The 22,543-nt window shown below is 41.9% G+C and overlaps 1 protein-coding gene across 1 annotated transcript in view; it reads left to right on the forward strand.

The window, feature by feature from the left end:
* Positions 1-22,543, forward strand: part of CPAMD8 (C3 and PZP like alpha-2-macroglobulin domain containing 8) — a 66,678-nt gene that overhangs the window by 14,862 nt on the left and 29,273 nt on the right. Inside the window, exons 9-22 of the mRNA XM_081323195.1 lie at positions 2,799-2,883; positions 3,626-3,734; positions 4,786-5,013; positions 6,704-6,874; positions 7,674-7,802; positions 8,534-8,693; positions 8,888-9,060; positions 9,365-9,514; positions 10,243-10,407; positions 13,910-14,052; positions 15,375-15,437; positions 19,757-19,985; positions 21,385-21,538; positions 22,335-22,477. Coding sequence (XP_081179321.1) covers positions 2,799-2,883; positions 3,626-3,734; positions 4,786-5,013; positions 6,704-6,874; positions 7,674-7,802; positions 8,534-8,693; positions 8,888-9,060; positions 9,365-9,514; positions 10,243-10,407; positions 13,910-14,052; positions 15,375-15,437; positions 19,757-19,985; positions 21,385-21,538; positions 22,335-22,477 — 2,102 coding nt within the window. The remainder of the gene's footprint in view (positions 1-2,798; positions 2,884-3,625; positions 3,735-4,785; positions 5,014-6,703; positions 6,875-7,673; positions 7,803-8,533; positions 8,694-8,887; positions 9,061-9,364; positions 9,515-10,242; positions 10,408-13,909; positions 14,053-15,374; positions 15,438-19,756; positions 19,986-21,384; positions 21,539-22,334; positions 22,478-22,543) is intronic.

The raw sequence follows: 22,543 nt of genomic DNA on the forward strand, positions 1-22,543 counted from the left end.
TGGATCGGTAAGAAGACTTTGTATTTGGAATACTCCTTGGACTGTTACTATTGTGTATGACCTGGACTGTTTATTTTTGACCGTGCATTTTTGTTTTTACACCGTGCATGTCTTTTGAAGTATCTCTGCTGAATTGAAATATCAAATAAATGGGAAGGGAGGGAGGGAGGGAGGGAGGGAGGGAGGAAGGAAATAAATCCCATGAAGTGTCCTAGCCCTGCCTGAGAAACATGAGCAGTGCAAACTTAATAGGAGCATAGTATTTATTTCAGCAAGCTGGAAATACAGGTAATCGACTTACAACCACAATTGAGCCCAAAATTTCTATTGTTAGGTGATATATGTTGAGTTTTGCCCCATTTTACAACCTTTCTTGCCACAGTTGTTAAGTGATTCACTGCAGTTGATAAGTTAATACTTATCACTGCAGTTGATAAGTTAATATTTTAAGTGAATCTGGCTTCCCCATTAATTTCACTTGTCAGAAGGTCTCAAAAGGCATCTCATGACCTTGGGACACAGCAGTGGTCATAAATATGAACTCGTTACCAAGCATCTGAATTTTGATCTCATGATCATGGGGATGCTGCAAAGGTCATAACTGTGAAAATGGTCATTCGTCACATTTTTCAGTGCCATTGTAACTTTGAATAGTAACTAAATGAACTGTTGTAAGTCGAGGACTATCTGTACTATCTGGAACGCTTCATCTCCTTACTAAAGTTAAAATCAGAAGGGAAATGGAAACATCTTTCAAGGTAATACCTTTTATTAAAATGCAGAAGCTTTCATGAACTACACCTTGCTTTCTCTGTCGCATAGAGTGGCTACTAGATTCCTTCTGATTGTTGGCTAATGTAGATTAATGCGACTCTCCTTCCACACTGTTTATTACTAAATGAAGGCTCATTTTTCATGAATGACCAGATGTTTAGTCCAAGACCTTTTCAGAGTATGTTTGGTGGATTCCACAAGAACCTGATGTGGGGGAGGAGGGTGGTTGGGGAAAAAAAGTTCACTTAAACACAGCCAATTTTCTATCATTAGAGCTTTGCCTCTTGATCTAGTGTTCTGGGAACATTTTCTTTAATTAAATTTTTAATTGAATGTTTAAATTTAATTCAGTCTTGAAATCTGAAAAAGTTTGAAGATCCCTGGTCTACCAGTGTTTTCAAACTTGGCACCTAGAATTTTCCAGCCAGCATGGGAGTTGAAATCCATACACCTTAAAGTTGCCAAAGTCAAAAAAGGAAGAATACCTGCATTAGGTTAAGCATCATTTGCAACTTTTTGAGAGGAAAAAAACAAACAAACCCAAATAGTTGTATTTAACATAACTTTAAAAAGTAAACCAGGACACCATTTGAAATTATTCCATGGGAATTTGGCAGCAATACGCCTCCTAACCATATGACGTTTTTTAGTCTTTCTTCCCCCACCAAAATAAGAAATCAAATAGTTACGCCAACTGAAAAAAAAGAGGCCTGATCCATTTTGGAGGGGGAGAGGAAGGCATTGTAATTAGTTGCTGCGAAAAATAAGTGACCCAGCCAGAAGTTATAAACAGTTGAAAAAAGTTAACCTTTAGCTGAATTATTGTAATGTTACAGCTCAATTATTTCTTTTAGTTGTGAAACATTATTTTAAAAGCAAAACAGTTCAAAAAGAAATAGAAGAGCTGGATTTTGTGTATAGTGGACAACGTGTGATTCCTTTAGTGAACCATTACATTTTGTGGATTATTTTTTTAAATGAATCTTTTTAGATTTTTTTTTCAGCTAGCAAACTGGATTACCCAAATAGATAGTTGATTGCTAGGGATATATTATGTTTGCTGTACAGACATTGGCCAGTTTTTCCCTTTTGGGGTGAGATTTCCAGCAATTCCATGTCTATTATAGATCTCTTTATATTATAGATCTATTCTAGATCTCTCCACCCTTTTTTCAGTCCATGTTTCCCATTTCTCAGTTCAAAAGGAGGAACCTGCCCCACTTCACATCGGAGAGAACTGTGTAGAGTGAGTTTCCTCCTTTAAATTTCTGGGAGTCTACCTCTGTGAAGATCTGACCTAGAAAGTTAACACAAGTCAGGTGGCTAGAAAGGCCCAACAGAGGCTTCCCTTTCTTAGGGTCTTGCGGAAGAACAGGGTAGAACAACAGCTAATGACCCTCTTTTACCAGTCTACTATAGAGAGCGTCCTCTCATACGGTATTGTGGTTTGGTATGCTGGTCTGACAGCCGCGGATAGGAAAGTATTACAGAGGGTAGTGAGCACAGCACAAGACATTGTGGGCTGTTCCCTGACACCACTGGATGACATCGCCAGGGCTCGTTGCCTTGGAAGAGTGAGGAAGATTCTCGGGGATGACTCACACCCTGGACGGTATCTCTTTACTCTCCTACCATCCGGTAGGAGATATAGGAATATAGCCAGCCGTACCAACAGGCTGAAAAATAGCTTTTATCCATGGGCTGTTAGGCTTTTAAATGGGACATAATCTTATGCAGAATTGACTTGGGAGGCCGGTGTGTGGTGTAGTTGGTTCACATGGTGTGGCGGGATGGAGGGTTTGTTGTCACTGTGTGTTGGGGGGAGAGAGCACGGGGGGGAGGCTCAGCTAATCTCAATGTACACATGTTGTACTTTGACAATAAAGGTTTATTTATTTATTTATTTATTTATAACTGCTTTCTTACGTCTAGATTCAAGATTTCCTGATAGCCTCACTCATGCTGTTTCTAATCCAGAATCAGATTCCCATATTGCTCTCACCCCCTTTTTCTCTTCCTTTTAGTTTTACCCAGGTTTGAGCTGCGTATTGATCCACCACGCTACATTCAGGACCTTGGAGTTTGTGAAAAGGGAACTGTCCACGCCAGGTAAGAGCGGTCGTCCCTGGCTCCTTCTGCTCAGTTGAGTGGCTTCCTGCAGTTTCTCTTGTCATCCCTGTGATTCTTCTGAACTGTTTAGTTTGAAAAAAGATTTGTGGAATGGGCAATCATGGATAATAATTGTGTCTCTGAACTTGGGATAGAGAACTTTCAAGGGCCATCTTCCCTCAGAGGTAATCTGTTGGGGACCACGTGGGTTGTGCTGAAGCAAACAACAGATGTAGGCAATGGCAGAAATAAGTAAGAGCAGCCCTTTTCTGACACATTCTTGTTTCACTTTTGGACACAAGCGATAGGCTGTGGAAATAGGAAAAACAACATAACCCTTGGGATTTTTTTTTCTTGGTGTCCTTCTCAGTATTGGATGGGTTTCCTTTCATCTTTGATTTCTGTAGTTTTCTAACAGTGCTGCTTAGCTTGTTACTGTCAAAACTCAACTGCTAGGCAAATTGAGTACACGACTCCCGCTTGTGGCTCCTTTCAATTTCTGCAAGGAAGGTTTGTGAGCTTTGCTCTGAATCCAAAGGTTTTCAGCTTTTTCTGGCCATCTGTAATGAAAAAGTGTCTTGGCAACAGATCTGGAGACCTTCTGGAGGAACATAGCAAGTTAGAAGAGTCTCAGTGACTCAAACTATCTGACAGGGTATTAGAAAGCTTTGCATGCATGTAATTAAGCTTGGCAATGAAAGAGCAACAGCTAAAAATAATAATTGTTGAGCTTCTGTTCCAGGTACACTTTTGGGAAGCCAGTGACAGGGAAGCTGACTGTCAACATGACAGTAAATGGAGTGGGGTACTACAGACATGAATCAGGGCATCCTGTCCTTAAAACCACTGAAGTGAGTAAGGGGGAATTAAGTGACAAGGGGGGTACATTTTGGTGACTGCAGAATAATATTTAAGAGTTTTAAAGAGGATTAGAACTCCAGTGGATCACATGGTCATATGACATGGGTGAAGCCAAGCCACATCCATGGATTAAACTTGGATTCACTGTTTCCCCCCACCCCTCTTTTCTTTTTAGAATGGGTTTTTAGGTATATTTAAACTGTGTTGAGCCTACTTTAGAATATAAACAGTCACTTCAGGGTTTTGGCATTTGCAGTGTAAATTTTAGAGAGGATTCCAGAGAAGTGCAAAAAAGGGCTACAAAGTCACATGTGGTTCTGGGACCAGGGATCATGCTCTTCTGGCATAGAAATGGAATCTTTAAATTCCAACATTTGGAGCTTCATAATTCTAAAGTCTGATATAAAGTCTATAGTCAGAAAATACGTTAAGAGCACAGAGCAGTGCATGTTCAGTTCAGAAATGTGTTTCTAATAGCTCAACTGCTGGTCTGTGCAATACTACTCTACTTATGGTTCTCTTCACTACCGGGAATTCTGGGATGTCCATGAGGAGGGGTCAAAAATTCAAGATGGCAAATGCTCCATTTTAAAATGGGGTAGGGTTTCAATTATGGGGTCACAGGTGCTTCTTGACTTTCTGGACGCTCCTCACCCTCCAGAGATGCCCCTCCTAGCATCTATTATTCATATCTCAACTGGTAGTTTATCCATCAACTTGCTTATTTAAAGGGAAATAAATTATTGTTTTGCTGGCATTAACATAAAGTTGGGTTTTAGTATAAGTTATCCAAAGATAAGGACTTGAACAAGTGAGTCAAATGTCAGATCCTAAGTAGATTTGTTCTTGTCTCCTGGCAGTATTTTCACTATCCTCCAAAGAAAATAGGAGGACTGAAGATCTTGGTTTTCCTGATTTGAGTTGTTGGCATCTGGGACAAATGATCTCCCTTCTAGTCATAGTAGTTATATGTCCCCTGTCATTACCACAAGCGTATATAGCCTCTTTAATTGTTACCTTTTTTCATGATATTTCTGGCAGATTGATGGTTCTGCAGATTTTGACATATGTGTAAAAGACATGATGCCTGCAGACATCCCTGAGCATTTCAGAGGCACTGTGAACATTTGGGCCACAGTAACTAGCACCGATGGGAGCAGGCAGGTCACCTTTGATGACTCAACCCCTGTCCAGAAGCAGCTTGTTGACATAAAATATTCCAGAGATACTCGGAAGCAGTTCAAATCTGGTTTGCCATTTAAAGGGAAGGTGAGTAGGAAATTGCAATGGGAAGTTTGTAGCATCATAGAGTAGACTTTTCATTAAGAGGACAGAAGGGGTACTGGTTTGGGGACATAACAATCACTTGGTTAAAGGTATGGAATGTTCTGTAAGATGACAAATTGTAGCTCTCTCCAGGCTCATTCCCCTTTCCTGATTACGATTGACTATGTTCCATCAAGTTGGTATTGACTTTTACTGGCCACAGAGACATGATTTGTGCCCAAATTGTCCCTTCAAGTCTCCCAGTGGTGCATTCATTGCCACTGCAGTCAACAACTACCTTGCTGCTGGTCACCCTCTTTCACTCTTTCCTTCCACTCTTCTCAGCTTTGTGGATTTCTCAAGGGAACCTTCCTAGTTAAAATATCCTAGAGGTGCCCTAGTATCTATTTGCTGAGGATGCATCCTCACAGTGGAGCTTCTATTTGTCGCCAGACCACTAAAGAAGTAGGCTGAAATGGGGCCAAGTGTTCCAGCATGAATTTAGTGTTTTCCATCCGATGCCGGTAGAACAGTGGTCTCCAACCTTTCCAGCTTTGCAGATTGGTATGGGGGGGGAGGCGGAGGGGAGAGAGAGGAGATGGTTCCATGTGAGTGGGAGGCAAGTGCGCATGCATGCACGGCTTCATTTGTACAAGAAGCAAGCATACACGCCTGCTGCTTGCAAAAACAGCTGTGTGCAAGCACTCGCCTACCCACCTGCTGCATGCACAAGTGGAACTGCACGCACACATGCATTTGCCCGCCGCTTCCATGGCCCGGTTTTGAATGGGCCCCAGCCCAGTAGTGGGCCACAGCCTGAGGGTTGGGGATCCCTGCAGCAGAAGATCTTCTATGAAGATTTTGTAGCTCATGTAGAAGAGGAGCCTCAGAGTCCAGAGATTTGCTGGGCCCCAGTTGGTTGCCACAGGACCTTTAACTCCCAACCAGGCTTTTCCATGGCCAGTTTTTCTGTGTCTGCCTGTGAGACTGGACGCCTCATCTGCACAGCCTGTTCTTCCTCCTCTTCTTTTTTTGTTAGGGGCTTCCATGAGGTTGATATTGCCATTGGGGGAAAAGCAAGTTATCAACTCTATAGGATTTGCCTGGCAGCCTTCTCACTTTTCACTGTGCACAAGTGTGCTAACCTGATTCCTTCCTCCTGACCCAATCCCTTGAGTTTTCAAAATAATCTAGAATGACACCTTTCATTTTTGGAGATGTTATGCATTGTCCTTGCAGGCAAGGTGGGATGGGCATTGATGCCTCTTGAGTTGCGCGACGTTGAGGATTGCAGTCCTCCTCCTCAACAGGACTTAAGGCAGCAAGCTGGACAACAGTTCCAGGGGATTTAAATTGCTTAACTTCTAGGGCTTAACAAAGAAGAATCTGGAGTACCATTCATTACATCTTTGGCCACCTTTCCTCCTAGCTTTGTGAATGCCCTGTGGGTATTGGACATTCCTGTCCTGAATGTGCTAGGAACTGCAGTGGCTTGCCATCTCTTACACATGCACAGGCCAGTTATTTCCCCAAGTCTGCCTTCTTAGCAGCAGCCCACCCTGTGTTTGATGGCTTGTTTTCCTGCTAGTAGGTGATGCTGTGTGGAGGGGGAAGGACAACGGGGATTCTTCCCATCTCTACCCCGAGGAAAACCTTTACATACATTATGTTAACTTTTCTTCTGATTCTTTAGGTTGAAGTCACTTATCCTGATGGGAGTCCAGCTGATAGAGTGACTGTCCGGGTAAAAGCAGAACTCACTCCAAAGGACAACATTTACACAAGCGAGTTAGTGTCCAGAAGCGGTGTGGTGGAATTTGAAATCCCCTCCATCCCCCCTGCTGTTCAGTACGTCTGGCTGGAGGTGGGTGAAAGCCCTTGATAGGATTAGTGGGCTGGAATTGCCATTAATCTCATCAAAGGCACACTTTGTCAGTGGGGCCAAAGGGTTGAGAACATGGGGGCAACTTTGTTTAAGAACATTAATTGGAGGATTTCCTAATCCTTAAATCTCTTAATTTCCTTGCGGGTGTGTGATTTCTGGGGGATTTTTGAACTGAATGGGAAGGAACCCACAGAACACGGGGCAAGGTACAGTGAGAGGAGGGTGTCTGCTTGACATTCAGGACATCGCAGATTCAGTTTATGGCATTTTCAGGTAAATGGAGAATGTGATAAAGGATGGGAAAGTGTGTTTTCTAGCTGAGTTCCAGGTTCTGTCAGCGGAAGCCATATCAGGCCACATAAGCTCTTTTCCATGGGTGGGTTCAAAATGGAGACAAATGTTCAAAACGATCAGGTGGGTTAATACTTTTCATTCCAGACAGGGGAAAAAATCTGTGAAAAGAAACGCTCTCCATAGATTCCCATTTATTGAAACCATATTCTGTCCATTAATTAGAAAATAATGGAGAAACAATGACATTGATACAGGGTGCAGTGAGGAGGAGGAGAAGGGAATTATAGAGACCTTTCCTGTTGTTTTCACTGGATGTCAGTCTCCAGACAGCCCTGATCTGGCAAGGTTGCATCCTGTTCTGTTAACCACAGTGCAGAGTCAAATCTGGGGGAAGATTAGATCGGCCTGGTCAAAGTCTGCAAGATGTGTTGGGAGTTCAGAAGTTGCACTTGACAATGACTTTCTGCTTTCCACCTTTCTCAAGACCAAAGTCACAGCCCTTGATGGGAAGCCTGTTGGAGATCAGTATCTACCCAACTACCTATCGATCAGCAGCTGGTACTCACCTAGCAAGTGCCACATCCAGCTTCAGATGCCAGACAGGCCTTTTCTGGTAAGATGCAAGGCAACTGTCTGCATCTTGTTTTCAGAGTTTTCAAGATGCATCTGATGGGTTGCTCTGTTATTCTCAGCCTAGTACGCTTGGAATGACTAATATCCCTGTTGAGGAAGCTGGGCTGCAGCCAACATGCCTGCTTTGGCTGGATGTTCCACTTTGGCTGGCTTTTGGAATTGATCTTGCTCCAGGGAAACACTCAATAGCCAGAATTCTTTGGCTGCCTTTTCTTAACAATGAGACTGCTTTGCATCCTGAGCTGTGCTCTGTTTTGCTTTGCCCTGAGTATGGTGTGGATTTGGAAGATATGCCAGGTTCCAAAATACTTAAGGGAAATGTGGTCTATTGTTTCAGAAGGCATTTCCTTCAGCAGTGATGCTGGAATTCAGTCTTTGTTCCATGGCACCCTTTGAATCAAAGCCCCTTTCCTCAAATCCATGTCCTCCAGACATGTCAAACTACACCACCAATCATAGCAATAGCAATATCACGTAGACTTATATGAGCGCTTTACAGCCCTCTCTAGGCAGTTTACAGAGTCAGCATATTGCCCCCAACAATCTGGGTCCTCATTTTACCGACCTCGGAAGGATGAAAGGATGAATCAACCTTGAAGCCAGTCATGCCAGCCAGATTAGCTTTTCCTTCAGAAAGGTCACTTGGGTAGGAAGGGAAAGAGATATTAGCCAACTTTTATATGGCTGCAGCTGCCCCCTTTCTCTTTCCAGGTGGGAGAGGAGGCATGTATTGCTGTGAAGTCCACTTGCCCGTGTAATTTCACACTCCACTACGAAGTTGTATCACGGGGGAACATTGTTCTTTCAGGACTGCTGCCTCGAAACAAGATTTGGGAGGGGAGCAAAAGAACCGCCACCGCTGCATCTTCTGGTAAGAACATTTACATTACTTACTTCTCAGCCATGGCTGTATGTTGGAGGCAGGGCCAGAAAGGAGTAGCTTTCTACCTTGAGTGGCCAGTCACTGGCTCCTGTGGGTGGATATGAACAAACAGCTAAGCCCGCCTCCTGAAAAGCCACAGCTTTATTAACATGAATGTCTTTTCCCCACTGTTTCTTGTTTAGACTCAACCAGCTCTTCTGCTCCAGAACTGAATACCTGCACGACTTCTATCTGCTTCTCAGTCATTCCAAACATGGCTCCCCTGGGCCGTCTTCTTGCATATTATGTGCGGGAGAATGGAGAAGGGGTTGCAGATAATATGCAGTTTGCCGTCAAGCCTTTCTTTGAGAATCAGGTATCCAGTATAGAATGACTAGTCGTGCACCTGGGTTTATTTTATTTATTAATTTTTATTTTTATTACATTTATATCCCGCCCTTCTCCGAAGACTCAGGGCGGCTTACAAGCTTAGCAGTAGCCTTCATTCTATTTTTATGCCTGCTTGTTAGGGCTTTCACACACACCCCAAGCGGCATTATTACAAAGTCAGCTTAATTGCCCCCAACAATCTGGGTCCTCATTTTACCTACCTTGGAAGGATGGGTGATGGTGGTTCTTCCCTTTCTTCTCTTCCTCCTCCTCTTAATGTTCAATGCCAGGTTTCGGTGGCATTTTCAGCAAATGAGACCAGGCCAGGTGACTCCATATCTGTTACAGTGCGAGCCGCAAAGGGAAGTTGTGTTTGTTTGGCCACAGTGGACAAAAGCATTTACCTTTTCAAGCCTGGCTTCCAGCTGACAACTGACCAGGTGAGCAGCATCCACTTGGGAGGGGGGAATGTTTTTGGTGCTATCAAACAGCTGAGTCTTAAGAAGGAAGTGATGACATTTTAGAAAGAACGTAAACATTGCTCCAGTGTAGGGATGGGCAAACATAGGAAAGCCTGGAGCCGCACTTCAATTTTCTGGAGGGACTAAGGCCACAGTAGGCTTGGACATCATTTCATCTGGGCAGGGTTGAGGTATTTTAGGAACGTTTGGAAGCTTTCTCTTTTTATAAGCATTAAGAAGGCAGGAAACTTGTTATTTCAGTTCTTAGACTGGGTCAGAAGCAGCTCCTAGGGAGCAGAGAATGGCTTCAAGTTGCCCATAGCTTTAATAGAATGGACCAAGACAAATAAATATTTTCTTATGTAGGCAGCCAATGCCTCTCAGAAAGCTACAAGCAAAATTATGGATAGACATCTTTTCACACCATTATTCTTTGCAAAACCATATTCATTGCTTCAAAATTATGATCATTGCTACATTTTATGCCAGTGTAGATTAACTACCTGTGGTGTGGGGGGGAAAGCATTTGCTATGATCTCTCTTAAAACTCTTTATTATTTAGATATACTGGAAGACCATACCATATATAATGTAATTTGAAGACCTTGCGGTTATTTTTCACATATCAGAGTTGGATTTTGTTGATCACTTCTGAAAAGCAGAGCCTTTGAGTCATGCTCATGGACAAATGTTATCTCCTTCTGCAGATCTTCCAGGAACTTGCAGATTATGATGTGTCTGATGCTTTTGGAACTTCAAAAGAAGAAGGGCACTTCTGGTGGCCAGGCTCAACACTACACAAGCGTCGCCGTCGTTCTTCTATTTTTCCCTGGCACTGGGACATTGCCAAAGATGCCCGCTGTGCGTTTACGGTGAGGTCTTCCCTTCTTGCATAAATGTGGCATCTGCATGATGTCTTTTGTGGTAGTTGTAAAATTGCCAGCAGACTGAGAGCATAGTCAAGCAGAAAAACAGATAACAGATTAAACCCACTTTAGCACACTACATGGAGCAAATTCACTCTTGTCTTGCTTTTCCTACCGTAGGAACTTACCAATCTATAACAATCCCTTTCTCTGAAACTTATCATTTTTTGTTCAATGACCTTTAATGGGTGATGCAGACATCACTATATAACAATAATAGGCTGCATATCCTATTTTTGCACCATAATAAATGTTTTATATATTTTGTTTTTTCACACCGAATCTGTACTAATCTGGAGTAACAAACTTGCAAAATGCCATATTTAGAGCTTATATGACTTTAATTAAATATTCACTGTTTGGGGGCTTGTTGTTTATCTGTTGATCTTGGCTATATGATTTGTGATTAATTATCCCCTTAATTGTTTAATTTAAATTGCTCCAGCATTACTTTCTCTTTCCAAGAAAAGGAACTTTCATTTCTGAGTGGGTTTTTTTTGCATTCTTTTGTCTGTTTTCAATAGAGGGTGTTATTTAGCAAATAAAAAGAATGAAACATCTAATTAAAGTTGTTTCTCAACATTTCTGTAACTCTTAAACATAAATTAACATTGCATAGTTTTAGAGAGCTATTCTAAGGGAAATTACAGTAGTGGGAAATTCAGCACTAACTCAGCATTGATCAAGAAGTAAGCAATTCAGTACTTCTTAATCAATATTACTGTGAGTAAACTACAGAAGGCTCTTGAGCACAACATTGGATGTTGTAGTGCTATAAGAAATTCTGTTTTAATCAACGTAATTCTGAGAAAACAATTCTTGGTACTAAAGAATTCTAAGGTAGAAATAACATCTTGCACGCACTGAATCTTGCAACTCTAAAGTAAAGGTAAAAGGTAAAGGTTCCCCCGCACATGCGTGCTAGTTGTTTTCAACTCTAGGGGCCGGTGCTCATCTCCGTTTCAAAGCCGAAGAGCCAGCGCTTGTCTGAGGACGTCTCCGTGGTCCTGTGGCCGGCATGACTAGATGCCAAAGACGCACGGAAGCTGTTACCTTCCCACCGTAGTGGTCCCTATTTTTCTACTTGCATTTTTACGTGCTTTCGAACTGCTAGGTTGGCAGAAGCTGGGACGAGTAACAGGCGCTCACTCTGTTACGCGGCACTCGGGATTTGACCCGCCAAACTGCCGACCTTCTGATCAACAAGCTCAGCGTCCTAACCCACTGAGCCACCGCGTCCCTACTCTAAAGTAACAAATATACAAATAAAGAATATTTGTAAAACAGAAATACGTTGCAATTTGGCAGTTTGGGGTGGGTTTTTCAATAAACTGTGTCTCTGGGCCAGGTCTCATAATAGTAACGTGCTAGGAACCTCCTGAAGTTCTAATCTAGATACTACAAACTGTGGCAGGAAGAACAGTGGAGTTAAAATTACTGCAAACAAGGTGTAACCAGTTACCCAGAGCAGATTTCATATGAGAATTTTGCAATCTTGAAAAAAGAATTGGAAGCCTTTTTTGGAGAACATGGCTGATACATTCGGGCGTTTTTTTGAGGGGCGCGGATAGGGCACCCAGAACCTGGCAGCCATTCTGTGCATTTGGGGTGTTAGTTCTTTTCATGCTCAGAGCCCATTCGGCAGGCTGTATCCTTCCACAATCAAACCCAAATACGTTCTGAAAATGCCTCTAGTTCCCTCATCTTTGTATCCTTATTATGGAGATATTTTTTCCCCCCTGTTCTGAGAACTCTAAATTTGTGGCTGTTGGAAAGGCTATTCTTTGGTGAGGAAGGAGGTGTCATGAGAGGTTAGTTTCTAAGTACATCTTGTGCTCAGATTCTTTGAGAAGGAGTCCTTGGCATTCAGAGCAAAATCCTGCTCTCTGCTTTCTCTAAACAGGCCACTTTCCCCAAAGAGGGCTGTCAACTAAGATAGCCTAGGTGAAAACGTTATTGGCTCCTACGTGCTTGGCAGAAGGGACACAGCCTCTTCTGTTCCCAGGGTGAAATGATTTCATTTTGATCGGAGGAAAAGAAAAGCTTATTAACAAACAAGTCAGATCATTTTAAATTGGGGGTTGTGGGGGAGAGAGAGAGAGAGAGAAAATTTGCAGTCTAAAATAAACTGACAGCCTCTGAAAGAGCCATAGGAAGCATTCCTTCTAAAGAAGACAGGCTTGTCCGTTTGGGGAGGAAATAGAAAACCGATCCCCTAGTTAAGGATGAGTTTTTCTACTCTCTTCCATTTAGTAACCAGTTTTTACCCAAGGAAGTGTTCAAAGAAAGTGAATTCCTATCAGATAAAAATATTAGCTGAGATTAAAAATGTTATGCCAGCACTGCAAATACCAAGATGAGTGCTAGGTAAAAGTGTGTTAGTGCTGCCATCTAACGATTATTTGGATTTTTGCAGATCAAATATGGCACTCTTAGAGAAGTACATCTCCTAACCAAAATAGAGTAATATCTCAGGGTGTTTTGAGGGTTCCTTTTCAAGGGTTCTTTTTCAAGGGATGCGGTGGCTCAGTGGGTTAGGACGCTGAGCTTGTCGATCAGAAGGTCAGCAGTTTGGCGGGTCGAATCCCGAGTGCCACGTAACAGAGTGAGCGCCTGTTACTCGTCCCAGCTTCTGCCAACCTAGCAGTTCGAAAGCACATAAAAATGCAAGTAGAAAAATAGGGACCACCACGGTGGGAAGGTAACAGCGTTCTGTGAGCCTTTGGCGTCTAGTCATGCCGGCCACATGACCACGGAAACGTCCTCAGACAAGCGCTGGCTCTTCGGCTTTGAAACGACTAGCACACACGTGCGGGGGAACCTTTACCTTTACTTTACCTTTTTCAAGCTCAGAATTATACAAAGATTCCTAACAAAAAGAAGATTTATTTAATGTTTGGGGAATTATTACATTATAAATTATATGCTGTTGGTGGGGGGGGGGAGGCAGCATTTTTATACTGGCAACTCAGGATAGATTGGTCTGGAATGCCTTCTGTAATGTGGATGAAGGAATGCAGTCTCAGCTGAGGAGGGTCTGCAGTAGCTCCAGAAGAAGAAAAAATTCCCACTTGTCTCCTGAAAGTGGAGGTGATTCTCACAAAGTCCACTTTATTTTACTTTTGCTTGCCATTGCCTGGAAATTCCACTTAGACAACCTGAAAACTGTTAAGCCAGTTTTCCCCAAAGCACCTGGTCTTTCTGGAGAAAAGTCACAGAGAATGTGGAAATCATTGCAGTGTCTAAATATTTTCCTGGTAACAGCCATTTGTGCTGGCTGGTTTGATAGAGTTTCCCTATGTTTCATTGATCTTTCCTTCCATGGATATTTGGAGGTGTGGGTGTGTGTGCGGGGAGGGGGGGCATTACTCTTTAATGGGACAAACCGAATCAGGTTTTTTTTTAACAGATATGGCCTTTTTGTTGTTGTTTTTTTCCTGTTGCCCAGGAAACCGGTTTAGTTGCAATGACTGATCTCGTCAGCTTAAACCATAGACAGCATGGCAGTCTGTATACAGAGGAGGTTGTGCCTGCCTTCCAACCTCACAGCGGGATGCTGGTGGCTTCTACACATTCCAAAGCTCAGCCCAGGTAGAACAAATGTTGCTTTTGTTGATAATCTGTTTGTCCCAAAGATGTGTTGTGCTGCCTTTCAACTTGGGGTTTTTGTGTTGAAGATGGCCTTGCTTGGCTCTGTGGAATAAGGATTTAGGAACCAGTTTGGCCTATCTGCTACTTGGATGAGCCAAAGAAGCTTGCCAGTGGGAAGTAAGAGGCAGCTACAATCCCAACGACGTAACCCAAGTGGCATTGTTGTTCTGGGCATGGTGGCAGACACCTGCTCTTTTGCTCAGCAGGCAGTACGGGTTGATAAGAAGAGGCCAGATGGCACTTGTGATGGAATCAGTGTGTATGTGTGCATGTTGTGGAAGCTGATAATATAACTCTGTTTTGGCCCCTTTGACTGGGAATGGAAATGTTTAATCGCACAGCTTTGTGTTCCATGGGAGATCTGGAGGCGTTTGTTTCTTGCTTCCTGCCAACTGGTTATGGAAGCCTGAGACTGGCATGAGAGGCAAGGAACGAGGTGCTTACTAGGTCAGGGTTTCCTTCAGCTGGCCTCTTCTAGGAAGGCAACTCAATTTGTTCTAATAAATTGTTTTTTGTTGGGCGGAATTCTTTATGCAATGATAAGTCTCTACATCATGATAACAACAATAAATGTGATAAAATAGACACAGTATATAGCATAGTATAGTGATATTATAGGAATAACAATAAAACAAACACTTAGATTCAAAACCACAGATGCCTGGTAGAAAAGGAAATATTACACTAATACGGGCAGTAGGCAGGCTTCCCTGGGAAGAACAATCCTATGTTGGGTCCATAACTGAAAAGGTCTTCTTCTATGTGGCCACTTGGCCAACTGGATTGGGAGGAATACTTGAAAAAGGACTTCGTAGCTAGGCTAGAGTTCCTGGGCAAATACATGTACAAGGAGGAATTACTTGGGATAACCTAGACTCCAGCTGTCCCAAAGGTGCTTTTCCAAAAGACAACTGGACTTTCTTGTTTTTTTCCTTGAAAACCTTTTGCTTTCATCCAAGAAGCTTCTCCAGTTCAGAACTGAACTGAAATCAAGAAAGTCCAGTTGCCCTTTGGAAAAGCACCTTTGGGACAACCATGACCCAAAGGATGATTGAGAATCTCCATAGAGGTCTAGCTTCCAGCTGTTGAGAGATTTAAATACTAGTATGAGTTTGAAAATTGGTTGGTAGGCCCCGCAACTGATCAAGGGCTGAAATCAGATGATTGTATTGCCACAAGAATAGGGTCTCATGGACTTTCTGCTGTTGAAGGAGAATATTGCTCAGTTTTCTCAGTATGGACAAATCTCTTGCCTTCCACAGAGCAGACAAGAAGAAAAGAACATTCTTCCCAGAGACTTGGCTCTGGTGGTGCTTCAATGTCAGGTAATTTCTCCTCAATGTGGATCCATCTTCTGTCCTCTATACGGGCCTGTCCTGCCTGGTGAATGAAGCACAGTTTTGTTTTTCTCTCTGTGAGAAACACGGAGTTATTGAGGTTTGTTAGATCAGGGGGGGGGGGGAGAAATAGGAAAGTCTCCTTCAAACTGGGAATAAGGGTTAAAAATGTAAATGTGCCTTTTTATAAGCCAGTGTAAAGTGTTGCATAGTGAAGAGGAATTAAAACCATAATTGTGCAAATATGCTGAAAATGTCAAAGGCTTGTTGAAACCAATGTGAAGATGCTATAAAATTAGGAAATACTATAAAGGTAGTCCTCAGATTATGGCCACTCATTCAGGAACAATTGACAATTACAGTGACACTTAATGCGGGAGACTTACAAGTGTCAGTGAAGTTGCAACCGTTGCAGCATTTGATCTGCTCTGAAAGAAGTTGAAGAGACACTTAGACTGTAAACAGCTATTAATTAATTGACTGGATTGATGATATGCCATCAGGTTAATGCTGACTCTTAGTGAACACATGGATTTTTCTCCATTACTGTCCTTAGCTTGGTCCTTCAGATGTTCCAGCATTGTAGTCATCACCCCTGTAACTGAGTCCATGCAATCTGCTGCTGGTGATCCTCTTCTTTTTTCCTTCCATCTTTCCCAGCATTAGAGCTGTCCCCCAAACAACCAGGTCTTCACATAGTTTAAGCCTGGTTATCTGGCTTGATTTGTTCAATGATCCATTTGGTGTTTTTTTTCTTAGCTGCAAACAGTATTTTTCAGAAGCCTTCTCCAACATCAAAGTTCCAAACATCAATACTCTTTGTATCCTGTTTCTTCAAAATCTGACTTTTGCTCCTACAGAGTGTCACAGGGAATATTATTTCTTTTATTATTTTGATCTTTGTAGGTGTAGAATATATCTTCCAAGGACTTTATGGCTGCTCTACGAAGTATTAATCTGTGCTGTATTTCTTGACTGCTTGTTCCTTTACTCTTAATAGTTGATCCTAAAAAAGTAGAAGCTATCCACCACTTCAGTCCTCACTGTTGGTTCTAAGAATAGTTGTTGAACTGGCTGTGTTTAATGGGACTTCCTTGTAATTAATTTTAGTCTCATTTTTACACTCTGCTCCTACTTTTATTACTAAATCTTTTGCATTTTCAGCTATCAGAGTAGTGCCATCAGCATAACACACTTTTTCCCCTCCCGTTTTAAAACAACTCTCACTCTTTTTCCAATTCAGCTTCCATTAATATATATTTGGCATATATATTGAATAAATAAAGGGAGAGCATATAGTCATATTGCACTCTTTTGCCATGCTGGAGTCAATCAGTTTCACTATGTTTGGTCCATACTGTGGCGTGACCTATATATAAGTTTCACACGAGGATAATTAGATGTTCTAGGATTCCCATTTTTGTGAGCACATTCCAGAACTTGATGTGATTGATACCACTATTATTACGGTCCTTATATTTTATTTGTTCAATTAGATACAAAATATTTCTCAGTATCAATTGTTGGCAGACTTAAGCAAGAGATGCAACTGCTTTCATGTTACATTTACAGGTTCACCGTAGTGTTTCAGGAACTTAGTATTGGACTAGATAAGGAGAGACCAAATTATTTTCACCTGAAAGCTATATCAACTTTTCTTCCATTCTCTGTCAAGGAGTATGATGACATCATAATCCTGTTTTGGAGCTGCAGGTGGCAGAGTTTAAAGTGCATTTTGCTTGCATCTCATCTGAATGCTTTTCATATTTTTTTAAACAAACAATCTGCTGCCAAATCATCAATCTTCAAGTTTGGGCTACATGATCTTAAGGTGTTGTAGAAGTCACAGATCACTGCTGGGAGCCATAGATTGTCCATCCCTGGACTAGATAAATTTTTGGCTTCTGAACACAGCTGTGAGGCATTCTGTCCAAGATTTGTCTAATCCAGGGACGTGGACTCTATTTGTTTGATCTTAAGACATGTATTAGGTAAAGCTTTGTATTAAATGTGGGGGTTCCTGTAATTTTGAATAGGAGAAGAAATAATGTTTTTTTTTGTTTTTTTCCCCATTTAGCTTCAATGGAAAAACTGTAAATCTTCTCAAATGACAATTGGCTGTGGGGCACTTTCTCTCCAGAATTCTAAGTTACTCTTGGTGAAAGAGGAAACAAAAGGTTACTACAGATATCAGGAATTGTCTCTTGGAAAGACTTGGGCCTTGTCAGAGAGCCAAATAGCTGTGTCTATGTTTGCACTCAGGCACCTGCTTTGGCAGAGAATGAATGCCATGTGGTATGCAAAAATTCTTGTTACTGGTTAGCATCCCAGTTGAGAGAATAGTGCCCATGGCTAATTGTTTCATTAAATGGTTTAGAGTGCAACTGGAAACTACTTTTATCTGAAAAGAATCTGCCTTTGCCAATTCATCCTTGTGGGAAACTGTACCCACTTTTCTTCCTCTCTATCCCCTTATCATCTGATTAATAAGGGGCATTCTATTGTAATTTAAGCCTTTTTTTAACATCCACTGATTTACATTTAAAGCATGGTAAGACAAGGAACAGCATAGTAGATAAAATGACAGACATTCAGCATCCATTTTCTTTACTTAAATGTTAAATGGGGAATTTCTGATGTTTCCTTAAGTTAGCAAACAGAATTTCTTCTACAAAAAATGATTGGGAAGCATCTTGATTTGGTTAGTACTGAGAAGGAAATACATGAACACAGGGTGTTTTTTTTTTTGCTTCTAAACAAACACTGCAAGTTTTTTTTAATCTTTCTTCTATCTATTAAATTCCTTTCTATTTACAGGAATGTTGGCAATCATACTATTTTTATCATTTTGCAAATAAGTATGTGGTGCTACATGGATAATGGCTTTTCGTTTAGCACTTGTCTTGCTCATAAATGCTTGTCAGATTTGGAAATCCACTACCATAGAAAAAAACATTGATTTGTTAGAAAAACAACTTTGCATACACAAGACCCCAGGTTTACCACAGTTAATAGGGTCTAATTTTTTTTCCTGACATCATGAGTCAGAGCTGAAATATTCACTGGAAGTTATAGCTTGCTTGTTGTAAAAAGAAAAAAAAAAAGGTTGGCATCCAGACAATTCTGAAGAAAGATATGGATAGATGACAAGCACCTTTTTGTGTCTCCCATTGTTCTTTGAAGAAGGGAGAAAGCACTGCTTTCCATGGCCCTTGGCTATGGTTTGGGGATTGGACCTGGGACAAAAAGGCAACTGAACAGGGGAAGACGGCAAGGGCAAGAGAATTAAATAAGGGGAGTGCAAGGGCCAAAAAGTCTCCCATATATGGTTGCTGCCATAGAATGTTGCCTGGATATGGGAAATTTGCAGAGAATATCCTGCACACTGTAGTTGTCTCTGCAAGGAATATTTATTTATTTATTTATTTATTTAGTTACATTTATATACCGCCCTATTCCCTGAGGACTCAGGGCGGTTTACAGGAAATTAAAAAATCCACCATACAAAAGTTAAAAAAACCAAATTAAAAAATATTAAATTGACCCTGTATACTTAAAACCCCAATTAAAAATTTCTCCTCAGCCTGGGCCCGAGAGCTCAAAGAGCCAGGTCTTCAGGCCCCGGCGGAATGATCGGAGGTCGGGGGCAGTCCTCAGCTCCACCGGCAGCTGGTTCCAGAGGGCAGGCGCTCCCACTGAGAAGGCCCTATCCCTGGGTGTCACCTGCCGGCAATCTCTCACCGGCGGCACCCTGAGCAGACCCTCCCTGTGGGAGCGCACTGGGCGAAGGGCGTTTGATGCCGGCAGCAGGTGTTCCCTCAAATAGCCCGGACCCAGGCCATGTAGGGCTTTATAGGTAATAACCAGCACCTTGAATATGCAGGCTTGCATAAGTTAGAAGTCCCACCGTGGTCCTTCCATTGGAGTCTTGTGGCAATGTAGAGAGATGGGACAATGTGACAACATGCTGTCCATTCCCTCATTGTTTCATGGAGCATAGAAAGCTGCACATGTGGACAACACCCTGTGCTGGAGCCATTTGAAATACATAGAGAGGAAGGTTAAACTGAGGGCTCAAGCACATGTGGCTTAATGTCAGATTTACACAGAGGTTACTATCTCCATCCAACTTTTCAGCAGGAGAATGCTATGAAAAAATGGTTGAAAGGAAAGGTGACATGTTCATTGCTGCTTCTTGTGTTCCAAATATGTGGTGCATTTCTTTTTGAAGCCTTCTATGTATCTTGCCCTGGTGCTGGTTCCCAATGACTCTTCTTTTCTCCTCCCTTTCCCACGTTTTTTAACAGTGATGTTTCAGGAGAAGCTCAGCTACGTGTTGAAGTTCCAGACTCCATCACCACATGGGTGATGGAGGCTGTTGGACTTTCTGAGAGAGGGCTAGGCTTGGCGAGACAGACTGAACTCAAGACCTTCAAGCCATTCTTCATTGAGTTCACCCTTCCATATCACATAATCCGTGGGGAACAGGCAAAGATTCCTCTGACAGTCCATAATTACTTACCCATGTGTTTGGAGGTGAGATTACTGATTGACTGGTTTAAAAGACTTACAGGCCTTTAGTCATCTTATATGCTAAACTCAGAATGGCTCACACCAACAGTAATAAAAATGTAAAAGAAACAATAAAAACCAGCATGTTTCCAATGCCTTCATACAATACTCCCCAGAACATAAACATCAGAATCACTGGGCTCCAGTCTCATCCTATCCCATGATTGGGGGGAAAGCCAATTTTTAAGGCCTTCTGGGAGGTTAGAAAGGTGGGGATCTGTCAGAACTCATGGATGGTGCTTTACAGCACAGGCACTGCTAATATTTAGGTCCTGCCAGATGACAATCTTTAAGAGAAGATTCCTGGAGCACAGCTATTCCATCTGACTTGATGGAATGAGCATGTATCTTCAGGGAGAGACTGTCTCCCACAGATAATCTTGCCCCATGCCACCACCGTGAATTACACCTAAAAGGAAACAAAATCAGCGCAGCTTAGAGTCAGGGAGCCAAAATAAGGGGTGCCTGAAACTGCACACAGCATTGTATTCTGGACCGATGGTGGTTTCCTCATGGTCTTCAAGGGCATCCCTATGTAGGGTGCACAGCAGTCATCCAGTTGTGAAGTGACCAAGCTCTAAGTGACTTGTGAGCTAGTTCTCCCAGCCCAGGAATGTGTGCAAATGGCCAAGGTCCCCTGGATCTCCCAAACTGTGCATCAGCTTTGCAGGAGAATGCTACTCCTATGAACAATATTGACTGCAACCGGTCACAGAGGAAAGAGGAGAACACTGCAAAAAAGTGCCCTCTGGTCCCAATTCCCAAACCTGGCCCACACAGATACCATTGTGGAATGTGTGTTTATGTTGTTCAGGGAAACCCTGCAGAAAGCTATAAATCCATGATTTAGAAACCACAATGGCCGATTCCCATAATATCCATAAGAAGTGTGGTGTGGGTCAGACTCTGAATATAACAGTGAGTAAAGATCCTGCTGTTAGGTTGCTCAGATTTTTTTTTAAAAAAAACAGCAAATCATTAAAAAATGGAAAGAAATTTCAAATGATATATTTAAATAGTACAATATGCCATTATTAAGGCAATTTAAGGGTATCATAATGCACACAAGCCGCTTTACTTAGAAGAAAAACTGTATTACCAGAGATACCAATTAGATCTTTGCTGTCACTGACCTCTTCCCTACAAATTCAAGGCACTAAAAAGATAACCTTAGCTGGTGCTAAGGTAATCTTTTTTAGTGCCTTGAATTATAGGGAAGACTTCTACATATATGCAAGCCTGAATATTCCTGGTGCTAAGCTTATGTGATCTGCTATTAGTACTCCAACATTCTTTAGTTTGACCCTGATGACTAGCTGGACTGACCCATCGTAATCATTGTTCATTCCATATAATCTTACAGGTTCATGTGAAAATCTCGGTCGCCAAAGGCATTAAGTTTGTGGGACATCCTGGAAAGCAACATTTGACCAGGAAAAAGTGCGTAGCCCCCGGCAAAGCCAAGCCTACATCTATCGTGCTATCTTTTGGAGAACTGGGGCAGAACAACATCACAGGTAACAAATTCGAATGGTGAACCTTATTTTGGTATTCCTTTCAAAAAACTGAAAGCTGTTACACGTGGTTGCCGCCACTCAATGGATTTTGCCTATCTGCCAAAGATATAGATTCTATATTATAGACACTATAACTATAGATATATAGACATCTATAGAATCTATATAGAAAAATCTATAGACACTTTTCGTAAAAAGGTGAAGCATCTTATGCACAGTCTGCTAAAGGGAGAGAGTGTTACACTCCTCCTGAATATAATCATTTTTAGTACATTCTCACTCAAAGGGATAGGAACCTTTTGTGCAAGAATACACAACCTACTTTTGCCAATGGCATATCTAGAATTAGGTCCTCTCACAAATGCTGCCATGCAGGAAACTACCTGCAAAGCTCCTTCAGAGTGTTTTTTACCATCTCGGTGTCCCTTTGCCCTTTGCTGCTAAGCTTGTAAGCCGCCCTGAGTCTTCGGAGAAGGGCGGGATATAAATGGAATAAAAATAAAAAAAATAAAAAAAATAAAATTTTTTAAAAGATGAACATATCAGCCATGCATTGCACTATAGCCCCCTGCACATCAAGAAAAGCTATGAGCCCGTAGAGTGACCTAGAGCCTTGCATCTTGAAAATTAGCTTCTTCTTAATTAATTAATTAATTAATTAATTAATTAATCAATCTAGAAAAGGCATAGAGTATGCCAGCTGACAAGAAAAATATCCATGGCCATGTTAGATTCTGCCACGTTCCAATTGAGGACCAAGTTATTGAGAATTTACATTTCTTTGTGTCATCTTTAGCAAAAGCCTTTGCTTATAGTGGAAGCAGCTGCTGCCAAGACAACATTCAACTCATGAAGAATGGCAAACATTCTGAGGATGCCCACATAGACAAGAGGACTCCTGTTGGTGTTGACTATGTACGGAGGAGTGTTATTATTGAGGTAAGCAAGCAAATAGCCTTTTCAGAGAGAGAGTTGCAGCTTTGGAGAGGGAGAAATGACCATTAA

This window comes from Vipera berus, assembly GCF_964194415.1.
Source record: "Vipera berus genome assembly, chromosome: 1".
Classification (NCBI taxonomy): domain Eukaryota; kingdom Metazoa; phylum Chordata; class Lepidosauria; order Squamata; family Viperidae; genus Vipera; species Vipera berus.